This window comes from Temnothorax americanus, unplaced genomic scaffold (assembly GCF_048541705.1).
Source record: "Temnothorax americanus isolate GAGA-0224 unplaced genomic scaffold, ASM4854170v1 Scaffold2, whole genome shotgun sequence".
Taxonomy (NCBI): Eukaryota; Metazoa; Arthropoda; class Insecta; order Hymenoptera; family Formicidae; genus Temnothorax; species Temnothorax americanus.
In genome coordinates this window covers 4,660,537-4,673,375 of record NW_027509338.1, presented here as the reverse complement: position 1 = coordinate 4,673,375, position 12,839 = coordinate 4,660,537, and the positions used below count along the sequence as shown (strand labels likewise).

General features: G+C 38.5%; 1 protein-coding gene across 2 annotated transcripts in view; it reads left to right on the top strand.

The window, feature by feature from the left end:
- The window catches only part of Cv-c (RhoGTPase activating protein), a 218,550-nt gene that overhangs the window by 26,144 nt on the left and 179,567 nt on the right, over positions 1-12,839 (top strand). For both annotated transcript variants that reach the window (XM_077405574.1, XM_077405575.1), the window contains exon 2: positions 613-829. In XM_077405574.1, the coding sequence (XP_077261700.1) occupies positions 659-829 (171 nt within the window). In that variant the 5' untranslated portion in view covers positions 613-658. The remainder of the gene's footprint in view (positions 1-612; positions 830-12,839) is intronic.

Genomic DNA, 12,839 nt, shown 5'->3' with positions numbered 1-12,839 from the left:
GCGGACGGTACGGCTAATCTGCGCGGAATATAATTAGCTCCAGTGACTAACCGCTAGCGCGGTCGTTAAATTTAGCCAAATGCAAGCGCATTTGGTCATAACAGCGCAGGTGGTCATTTTACCCTTTTCAAGTATTTGACAAGTCCAGATTATAGACCGCGCGTCGCAGCGGCCACAGTGAGTCATGGCGAGGCTAATTATACATATATATGTATATGTATAATGTCTTTGCCAGAATACAGACCTAGGTTCTCTTTGGCCTTCCTTCCTTTTTTCTCGTTCTCATTGGAGCACTATAAGCGTTATAATTTCTCTATCGATTTATTCGTTCGTTATTAAAGCGTAATTAACGTTTTTACAGTAGATAATATATGTTTATTTTTTTTATTTTTTTTGTCAAGTGAAATCCGAAGTCTCTCGAATCAACCGATCCCTGATAAATTGTCTAAATTGTTCATTAGTTTTGTATAGTCGAATTTTTAGGTTTATATTTGCATTTTTATTGCAATTTATATGTTGCACTTTATATGTTGTTATTTATGCGACGAATAGATTTGTCTTATATTCTATTTTTTATTGTTATTAATTTATATTGTTTGTGGGATGTTACAGATGCACGAGAAAATGCGTGTAAGATCGTCGAGGTGACTGTGAGAGCATGGAGACTACGCAGGAAGGTGGTAGTCGTCTGCAAAATGGTTCGACCGTCGCGAAGATGCCAAATCGGTTGAAGCTCGTGCAAAGTGACGAAAATGACAAGGTGACGAGTGAAAAGACAGCGGAGATGGACCCGTATAGAGAATTGGAGCTCTATCTCGCCAAGGTTAACGTAAGTCAATTTTGAATTCGTATATACTTTTGTATTTCTATAGCATTTAGTTGCGAGAAATTATAAGACCATCCTAAGAAATCCAATAATTTTATTTTACAATTATTGAGCTATTATAAAAGAATCTACATATAAAAAGAAATATAAAATCTGATATTTTTATAATCAGATTCTTTAATTAGTAAATTAAATTGATGTTAAAATATGATTATGTTGAATTATCTATCATTAATAGAGATATTAGTCGGAAATTCTATTAGAGTGAATATCTACATTTTACTTCAATTAGATAATTATAATAGATATGGTATAAGGATTTTCCAGTATTTTTTCGGCGTTCCGTTATGAGATCTTTTACTTCGATACCTTTGTTCTGTAATTAAATCTTCTGATATATCACATCGTATAAAATGTGATGTAAACGTTAAGAAGATAACCGTATTTGAAATCTCGCGTTGCCTGCGAGTGTGATTAATCATCGTATACATATCACCCGCATTCAAAAGTTCCACTCGTTCTATCTTTATCCCTACAGGATTAGACGCGCTGTTTTACAATTTTGCTATTAAAATCATGTTTATATACGAATCGTGAAAGGTTCCAACGTTTCACGTAATCGCGTTTATACGACCGGATCTTTGAATGAAGAAGACGAAGATCGGCGATAATTTAAAAAGGTCGAGCGAATCGACGCCCACTTTCTCTTTACGATAATCGATTCTGATTCCCTGGAAGTGACTCGATTCCCCGACTTCTTATAGGCCTGAAACGGAAGATTCGAGCGGTGAAAGGAATCGTGCCGTGAGGGCTTTGCCCATATTTTTCATTATCGAACAGATCACCGTAAGAGCAAATGATTTCTCTCGCACGATGGACCGAGCGCGACGGGCGGATGATTCCGTCCGGATAAATATCTCGTCTTTCTTAATTAAAGTTTGTTTGATGCGATCTAAATCACGCGTGCCTTGTTTAATGTACACACAACGCGGAAAGTCGTTTTGCAGTCTCGCAACTCGGTACATCCTTCTCGATGTATCATTTAGCATGCCATAACACTGCTCATTTAGCTGCACAATAAAATCGATCATCGGCTTTATCGATCGTTTCGTTAATCGCCAACGGCGAGGCATCAGGCATGTCGCGACAAATTAGCCACCATGTCGACGATCGCGAAATCCCGAAACAAGTCCCGGAGTCGTTCTTTTGCTCTCCGCGTTGCTTGTTTTTCCGTATTCCCTTCCTGGTCCGATGTTTATACATCTGTTTTAGAGACTTTACCTAACTAAACGACTCCAATGGCACCCGAGAGTACGAACCGGTTCTTGTTTGCGAATTCGCGTAAGGCACGTTTGGTTACAGGTGTCACCATTACATTCCTATGTGACTTGCTTAAATATTCATTAGCTGTAGTGGATACACTTGGAAAATGTACTTAGAACTTCGGATGGGATTCATGTCGTCAGTATTTTAATGATATATATTAACTCTATATAATACATAATAACATTTTTATTATGTGACAACACACATATTAGGCATTAAAAATATGTAAACAATATTAATTATAAAATCATTGACCATTAGTGGGTTTTCTCTGTCAGCATAATTTTCTCAATGTGTTGCCGGTCTAAAAATAATTCTGATCATTTATAGATTAAATTGATGCATATGATTAACTTAATAGGTCGAGTAAATCTTAGCGATCTAGTCTTGATGTTATGATCTAAAAAATTCAATCTGAAATGCGTTAGACATTTCGCGCGTTTTGTATTTCCGTTTGTATTCGATTATCAGCTGCTACCACAGATTATGTTTTCGTCATTCGCTTGGGACGCGTTCGCTGATTTTGATCGGGCCTGCGAGCATGCGAGCATGCGAGCGCCGTGCGTGCGTGCGTGCATCGGTTCCGCGTCGTCCTTTGGCGCGTACCGGTGCATCGCGAGTGCATCGGTGCATGTCGATGCAGCGCCAACAAACAAGAAGAGTTCCGTCGTACCACAAGAGGGGTAAGGAAGGTGGCGGCCGATGGCTCATCGTTAAAACTAGTTGGTGCGGAAGTCGCTTCTTAGTCTCCTACTATTTCTCAGATAGTGCCTGCGAGTGCTGCTACTGGTCGGCACAGTATACCTTAACGTGGTCTTTACGAGAAACTTATAGCCGCGATGTAATCGGGACTCAATATCGTTTCCAGATGAATGATTGACCACTTATCGGCTAACGAGTGATCTGAGCTTCAAAGATCCCATAGATCCATTTGCGTATCGTTCCCCTATATACAAATGACTGATAGTAGCGACGTTTAAAATGTGTCACTGATAAATTCATACTCGTTGATAATAAATGATAGTAACTTATATGTATTGCAATGTAGTTTCTTCTAATTTTGATTAATTTCTATTGTGTTACTTTAACCAAGTCGCGCGCAAACGTATACTATACCTACTATTGATTATGTACATTTGTCTAAATATTTCTCATATCTCGCATAACTAACCGTTCTGCAGACGTAGTATAGTTACACATTTTTTAATGACGCAATTAATATTCATATTTTATAATGCACGTTGGGTGTACCGTTTCGCGTTTTTCTCGCGGCGTCGAGCGAGGGAGCACGATGCTCGATATTCTCCCAAGCCGAAAAGCAGATGACACAAACGGATTCTTCTCCACCCATCAGTTTTTTGCACTCTCCTTCCGTGCGCATACTTTTTTGCTGTTTTCTCCGACCGTGTGAACTGGCGGGCGTTTATTAACTAAACGGATAGAGAAGAAGCCGCGCGTCACACTCCATCCGATTGCGTCTGCGATCCTTGACCTCCGCGATGGATGCGTGTCTGCTTTTTGGAGTAGTCTGAATCGCCTTAATGCGCGCTCGGACATTAACGAAAGAATGTAGACCGTGATCCTATTGAAAGTTAAATTTGGAAGAAACTCTTGAGTAATAATAACTGGGTCGCGCGTGATCATATAGCAACTATTTCGAACGGTCGAATTAATATTAGCAAATATTGTTGTAACAAATAACAAATTCTTTGCAAATAGTTACAATCATCGATATAATGTAATATAGTAATAAATAATAGACAAGAGACAGTGGTTTTTATATGCAATACAGTAATAAACAGTATTTGTTATTCAGCTGTAGATAATATTTTTGACTTTGAATTATCGGTTTTTTAGGATTATCAATTATACATTAGTAGTTGGCATAAAAATTAATTTACCTTAAAATCATTAAATTTACCTAATTACTTTATTTATGTTGTGATTTAGGTTGAAGATAGAAGTATAAAAAATAAAAGAGGTAGGTGAATTGAACGGGTGCAAATTATCCTTAGCCATTGTTAGTTTATTACTTATACAATATAGTGGGTCAAGCTTGAAACTTTTCAAGATTTAGGTTAAACAGGACCTAACTTCCTCTTCCTTGCTCTTTCGCATGTTCATGAAAGAAACGATTGATTCAATCGGAGTAGGTATACCGGCGGCGACGAAACCGATCGAGGAAACTTGTTTTGCGTCTCAAGTCCGTAAGTGTGCGCCAAATTTAGCGGCGGTTCGGCCGAACCGTCACCGTGATTATATAGCAATACGAGCGCGAATTCTTGAATGAGCGTGTGATCTTTCGTATAATACATCCGGTTTCTCTGCACGCGAGGTGAAATCTCCAGAATCGTGAAACACATGTTTATTAGTAATTACTGGAACAACAGTGTAGGTATTACAAAATATGCACTCCAATACAAATAATCGTTTGGCCATCGTTTCGTTATATCAATAATAAAACAGATGTTTTTTTTTATGCTATTGCTATCAAGTTACAAATTAAAATTATTTTTTATCTGCACAAAAAATTATAAGGTCGAAGTTGAATATTTTAAGTTTTATATTTATCGCAGTCATTTTTATTCATACCCTATTAACTTCTTAGGCCTTGATTGCATATATACATATTTATGTTAGCCCGTAGATCTTCATTTTTACCATTGTGACGTGAGATATGAGTGTCATAAAATCACGCAGGACCTCAGGTCTAACAAAGCGAGCAAGATATGAACTTATTTTTCCCCTGTCCTCGGTCATTTATCTAGATCACCGAAGTGAACAGACGCATTCTTTCGATGATATCATTGCGATGACGCCTAAAATAGACACTAGTCATACTTGGTATTTGAGTTGATCGGTATAGAAATCAAATGTAGATTTCGTGTATCGACGCCCACACGTATATTTCCAGAGCACGAAATGGTATCTCGATCGAGAGGACCGGTAGATCGTGCTATCACTTTCTACAACCTACTGACAGCGGAGGATATTTGTAAGACCATCTTACCGCCAAGCGTCAACATTTCCTCACGTTCATGCAATCATTAAATAATAACACGCACGAGTCTATAGACCTCGAGGTCTAAGTAATCATTGGCGCGCAAATTTCCCATAGACATGATAAAAGCCACTGTTCTCGCGAACCGTGTCTTTAATGAGAATATCTTCTTACAGCGCGTTCAGTTTAGTTCACTGTTATATTATTAATTTGATTGAAACTATTTTAAAGAAGTCGTAAAAAACAAAGCAATTTTCTGAGCTGAAGCGACTTTTGTAAAACTTTATTCAGTTGTAATATTATAGCGTTTTTCACTGGCAGAACTGGTGCGCACTCAGTGCACATTAAAGCCGTTGTACACTGATTTAGTCTCTAATATTTAAAGTAAATTGCAAATATTTCGACTGATAAAATACTCAGTAGATATTTTACCAAATAGTGCAATAAAGAATATTGAGGATTTCATGATTTAACCCGATTATATATTAAACATACACTTTACGTTGGTTTGTGTACGACAGCTTTAATGTGCATTGAGTGCGCACCGGCTCTGCCAGTGAAAAACGCTATTAGACACCTATATTTCATCACAGAGAAAATACTCAACAGGTACAACAAAATCCACTTTGGAACTGTCGTCAAACATCGTTCGCGTCCGTATGGCAACTCTTAAGAAGTATCAATTCGCGGTCAAGTCCGGTGTACGTTCGCGGGGCGGTGATCATAACGCGTTTAAAACGGCAGTTTAATGCAAACACGTTTCGCACATGTGCGAGGGAGCGCGTTTGGTGCACCGATGCCACGGACTTGCCTGAGGTTGCGGATAATAATCAGAACGGAATGTAGCGACCTCAAGCGTAAATGCAAGCGTCTCGACCAGGCGCATGCGGCAGCGCGTTTCTATCTGCATAACTATCTCCTGATCTCAAACGTAACACGTACGAGCTCGTGAGACGATGCGCCCGAATGCGGAATAAATTCGTGGCTGCGACGGACGTTTGCGAGACTGATTGAAGTTTCAAAATACACACGCACAGGCCAGATTTATCTTCCTGAGAATAATACATTATATTTTTGGTATTCATGTAAAAATTATCTATTATAGGCACCCGAAACATAATTTAGGATTAAAATGGATATTTCAGATATTAATCTTTTTTTTTAACGATAATTATTTTAATGTGTATTCATCAATTTAAGGTATTAAAAATATTCTGTGCACAATACTGTTATTAATATACTCATATTGAACTTCTATAAATCAACATCTATAAATTAACGCGCGTAAAAATGATGGAATTTGTAATTGTTTCGAAAACACGTAATAAAAAATGCTGCCTAATATTAGTAAAACGTGTGTGAAGATTAATTTTATGCGAAGTGTAATAAAAATTTCTTCAATGAACTCCGAAATCCATCGTGTATATGTGTGGATTAATCTTTTTACACCGCGATCGTTTAAAAAAGAAATCTTCTTGAATGTCCTGATGGTGTTGGGGAGATGCGGCAATAAATTCACAAATAGGTTGTGCTTTGCATATGAAATTGCGTATTCACGATGACAAACTGTTGCGTCGCGAGCGCGAGAAGTTTATTCGTATTAAATTACTGGCGGACACGCGCGTGTACCAGTGTCCGTGGCAACTCACGCGCGCGAGGAACATATGCTGAAATCAGCGTTGTGCCGATATTCGAGGCAGTCACAAAATTTCTCATAACAGACAATAACGTTAACGCTGTGATAAACTTGTGCGGCCACACACCATGATTTTTTTTTCTTTTGCATATTTTCGCCAATAACCTATGATGCCTCTCTGTATCTCGTGCCTTAATATAAATAATTAGTTAATCGTTCTTTCTTAAATTGCAATTTTAATTGACATTTTTCTTGATATGACGTAATCTTAGTTGGTAAACGTATTCACGCAACTTTACGATTATTTCCTACTTTGTACTCGTCTAATAAGTTGATCGATAGATTAAAGGCGGCTCCGTGAATTTTAGTCATGGCAAATCTATAGAAATAAATAAGCAATAAATCGTTCCCGGAATGTGTTAGAGTTAGAAGTAATCTGCGTGTAGTAACGACAGATTTCTTGGAAAAATATTTTACGTAAACGGCATACGAAGCTGGTTTATTTCACCCCGACGGGCACTTCGGCGAAGACTGTTCTCACCTTCGCGCGTTTACGAGAGATCGATGGTAGATCCGTATAAATTTTCGAGGAAGCTCTGGTGGAGTCGCGGATAAAAGACGATGCTTCCCACAGCCAATCGCGCGAATCTCCTGCACTTGATGCGCTGCGTATCGACGCATCGCCACATAAATCGTGCGCCGGAGTGAATCACGATAAAATCTCCGGATGCAAAATGGGTAAACTCAGAAATGCCGCGTCTGTCCGCGACGACAGGGAAACGAAGTGGGCAGGGAATACGGAACGCTGGAATACGGAATAGCATCCGGCTGGAGTATATCTCGGGGCTTCCCGATACCGTCAGGACCTGAAATTTTTTCTGGTAGCTCGGAGCCTTCGTCTTGAAGGTGGTCTTTCCACGTTCTTTCTTACCACTTCCTCTTTATATAATAGCACACTTGATATTTTATTTATTGTCCAGAGATCGTAATCTATTATCAACGTATAACGAAGATTCTTAACTTTATATTTATATTTTATTGCATTAAGAGAGGCTCATAAATAAAAAATATTCTAAATAAAGTCGTAAAACTATCTTGACTTTTGTTAAAAGGACCTTTGATAAATTAATAATAAATTAAAGTTGACTGCACTCGTGTCCGACAGAGTCTTGATAGTTTGACATTATTTGCACACGAACTTGTATGTTATGTTGGAATCTCAAGGCTGCCCATCCTTTCCCTTGAAGATTGCAATCTCCGTGCACGCGCTGCGTCGATCGTGAACACGTGAAAAGCTCTCGGCTCGCGAATGACTCGGCTCGGCGGGTCGAATCATGAGCACACAAGATATTTTTCCCTTAGGAATAAAATCTAGCTGACTCATTCGATGAACTTGAATTGTCGATGTGTATTTGATTAATTGTCCGCGTTGCAAGAATGATGCACGCATTACCTGCGACGTGGGTGATGTCACGTGCTACGAATCAAGGAAGAGAGCTCAATGACGAAATTTAATACGAAGATATCAACAAAGAAAAACTGCGGAACAGCATCTAATAATTTAGATCACTTATAAAAAGTACGAGTCTTTTTAGTACAAATTAAATTATTTAATCACAATTGAAGAATAAACATTTATTACATGAGGAATCGATTTATATGAATTTATCCAAATATTTATTTTTTTTATAAGTGCTTTTTATGCTAAGTTGATCGTGAATTTTATGACTATTAATTTGCTTGTGAAATTGGTAAGTATTTATGAGCGAAATACTCGAAACGTAATTCAAATATTGAAGAAACTTTAGATGTTGTCATTCTTAGTGGCATTTTTAATTTGATCATGGTCATCGTTCCGTATAGGAGAGATCGGTCCGGACCAAGCGGATAATACACATTAATACACGGCAAGACGCCTGCAGCAACAGCGCAGTAAAATCATTCGGGATTAAAAATAATGGCCTTTATCCGAAAAGAATCTTCCAATTAGGATAACGAACCGGCGAGTATCGGTACCGGATCCGTGACCAAGAATTAGCTCTTTAGTAGACGCCCGGTCCTGGTGCGTGATTACTAATTAGCATATCACCGTTAAAACGGTTCGGCGTAGCTCACGCGGCCAAATCAGATTTCATTGCTCGAAAGTAAACGCGGCCTTGCGCGCTCTCGCGTGCGTGCTAAGAAAAGTGGTCGCTCTATAACTCCGTGGGAACATCGTGAACAAATTCGTATGTATAATGCGTTGGTCACACGCGATTACCCTCAAACACTATACTAATTTTTGTTAGGTACAATATAATGGGAATTAAGGAGGTTAAAGATAGCTTTATCAATAATGCTTTTTATAAATGTTGACCCAACTGCATGTATGATTAATTCGTTTTAATGCACGCGGTTTGACTCATTGATATATTTATTTCAATGTAAGCAATTGATATCTTTTATAGCACAAAAGAAGATGGATAGATAGAGGGAGAGAGAAAGATAAAAATGAAAAAATTAAACTTTCTTGTTATTACTAGTAGCCAATGAATTACTGAATGATTCTTTCTTATATGTCGTAATAGTTTTAGATTTAAAAAAATTAATAACGAATTATTTATATGAGCATAACAATAAAAGCATTTCAAAAATTGTATTAAATATGTCAATAAGTAAACGAAATATATATAGTTAATTAAAAATATGTATTTGAAGCGGTAATTTTATAAAATGTTTGAAAGGAAAGTTCGCGGTATCATTGCGTGCGTGTATCGTTGTTTCGAAATTGTAACCATCGTTTGTTCATCCAAACTTTGTACCTCAATTTTGTTAAAAATATGGAATTCTCGCGTGTACGTCGATCATGCACGCGTGGCGATCGTTCCCTCGAATTCCTCAATGACTTCTTTGTGCCAGCCTTGGATACTTTCACTTTTCATCTCTCGGCCATGTGACCAGGTACTGTCATTCTCCGCAAAATGCACACTACGCGCTCTTTCGCTCGCTCGTTCGCTCGCTCGCACGTTGCACGCACGTGGGGGACAAGATATTATGCGCGTGTGTGGGTGGAAGTGTAGGACTGCCGTACATCCGGTTGGGCGTGTCGGATGGGTGCTCGAAAACGATCGCATTCGTACCTCGTTAACGCGAATCGGATGCAGTTCCTGCCGCAGGACTACAGAATACAGCTACCTTCCGCTAGCGCTGAATGTAGTTCGTTAGGTGATTCATTGAAAGTGTCCAACATCTCCTCGATTTGAATATCGAAAAATATAAGGATGCTCTTAAACATTTTAAAAACTGCTCGAATTTATTAACGTTTTTGCAAAGCGTCACAAATATAAATATTGCATTAGATGTAAAACGTTTTATAATCAATTCTTTTAATAAATATTTATACATTTTACACAAGATTTCTTCTACAAGAAACTTTACTTCTGTTCCATTTAGTGATTCAGCGACGACTTCGTTTGTTGCGAAAGAGTCAACGCTGAAAGGGTTAATAACCAAGCGGGGTCAGCGGGTCGCATAAATGTTTTTTTCTTCCGCCGGCCGGTCCCGCATCACTCCTCGCGCATTATCAATTTGCAATGCTGATAAGACGGAAATGCCCGAGCGGATTTGTAAGTCGAGTCGCGGCGTAATCAGCTTCGCCGCCGCGAACGATGAAAGCGATTCGGTCTCCATCACTGACGAATGACCGACCGATTGCAAACGTTTCATGATCGTTATTGTAGCACTTTCTGCACAAATAACATTCCGTGAGATGATTTTGCCCCTACATGTAGGTTAAGATAACAAAAACAATTCTTATTAATCTATCCTGTTACTTTACACTGTTAAAGGTTAGAGGAGAAAATTTAAACCAATACCATGAGTTAGATTTGATTTGTTATTTTTAACTACCATGTGCGTCAAAATTTATTAGTTTGAAACAAAATAGGATTATTTTAACTCCATTGGTTTAGTCAAATTAACATTGTTTTAGTTAAATTAACAAAATTGAGTTGAATTTAACCCTATGAATTTTAACAGTGTACGTGTACTTGGCGCGAGACACTACCGTGTCTCTTGATTCAAATAGATGATACGAAACTATAGATATAATATAGCAATAAGTAAATAAGAATGAGAAATTATCAATGAACATATGTGAAACGAAGCAAAAGTATTGCAAGTTGTAGAATGTAGACAATGACTGTTGCTTGAGGAAGAACCATGTGTATGACAGCTGTTTCCTTTTGGGGGTCTAATTCTGCTTCGGGAAATAATTTTCGAGACGACAATCGAGACTATTGCAGCTGGTATCTATTTCGCCCCTTCCACTTTTGAAAGGATGCCCCCTCTAATCGATTACAACATATTTAGACAAAATTATATGGATGAATAGATTAGATTCAAAATGATGCGCATGGCAGTAGAGTCTTTAAAAATAAAATTATTAACATGTATAATGGGTACATATGAAAGCTATCTAAATTCGAATCCCGAGTTTTTAAAGTTCTGTTGGTATTCTTTGCTGCGCGCGCGCGCGAACAATCTTTATATACTTTACTAGTCTACACTAAATAGATTCGCGAAACTGACGGCAGTTCGTAGAACTCGCATGCCGATCCTCCTTTGCTAACTTCTCGTGCGCGGGATATTCCAGATATCGTTGTCGCTTTTTCTCGGTGTGAACGACCTCGTGATGCCAGCGCCGTCGAAATTAATTTGCCCCCCTTTGCCGGCCGCGTGCAACCCTCGCCTTAATTCTCTTTTTCTAGCCAGCTGCGACGCGAGCAGCCGATCACAACTGCGGCAGCGGCGGCAAGCAGATGCGAGCCAACGTGTGGTTAACTCGGAATTACATCCATTTAGCGGCATCCTCGCATTTTGTGGCCGCTTTGTACCGCCAATTTGTTGCCGGCCGGACGCGCCGCCGCGCCGGTTCCGACGGTTAATTTGTTTGCGCGTCGCACTTGTCACCGCGAGAGCGGAGGAAACGGGCATGAGAGCAGTGGGTGGTAACTGATAACGAGCTCCCTGCATGTCTGCATATACCAATATTTTCTGACAGAAAGAATTTCGTACATGCCGTTATATTATAGTTATTATACAGATCCTAATAGAACAAATTAATTGCCCTTGTAGTTATTAATTTTATTTGCTATTCTGGAATTGATCTTCTTGCAATAAAAAAATATTGTAATTGTAGCATTAATAGCTTCTCAATAATAACGCAAAAGTCACTTTCTTGGAAACATTTTTGTTAAAGAGAAATAAAAGATATCTGGGAGTTAGCTAGTTGATCTTTTTTTCTCTCTACTTTCAAACTGCCGTCAGTTTCTCGAAAAATTCTTGAAATTTTATTACTTTGTTCAGCGTGTTTTCTACATTTACGAGCAGGCGTCTGGAAATTGTAGTCACTTCTTCACCGTGAATTGGCACGCGAGAATAACGCCGCGTAGAAAGATAGACCTCGCCAGTAAGGAAGAAAACAAAAAGCGGTGTATAACACAACAGACGGGCGAGTAACACACAGATTAGCTCTGTGCCGAGGAAACGTAACGTAACTTGTATGAAATGAGAGGCTAAACGTGGCTACAGCGATGACATAACATCGTCGGCACCGCCACCTTATAATCGCCTACATGCTTAGGCTATACTGTCACAGCGCGACCGCCTCTGCGAGAAGAAATGTCATACGCGGTTAATAAACATTTAAAAAAAAGGTAAAAAAAGGCGCCAAGTACACGCATAGTAGTGTATTATGTATTATGTTGTTACCTCGAAAAAAACAAAGTGGTAGTATTATACCTCCAAATAGCTTTACCCTGTACATACTGTTTATAAAATGCGTAATACTACAAAAAGGCGATGATATTCGTACAAAATTACCTTTTTTTAAAAAAAGGTAAAGATTTATAATTGATTACAATGTTAATTATATCACTAATTTAAAGAAATTTTTCCAGTGCAGTGCGAGTGGACAAATTATTAATATCCTATTCATTCTTAAGTCCATTATTACGAATTTCTTATTTTATTAGAGCGCAAATAATATTTCGAGGATTACCAAGAAATTC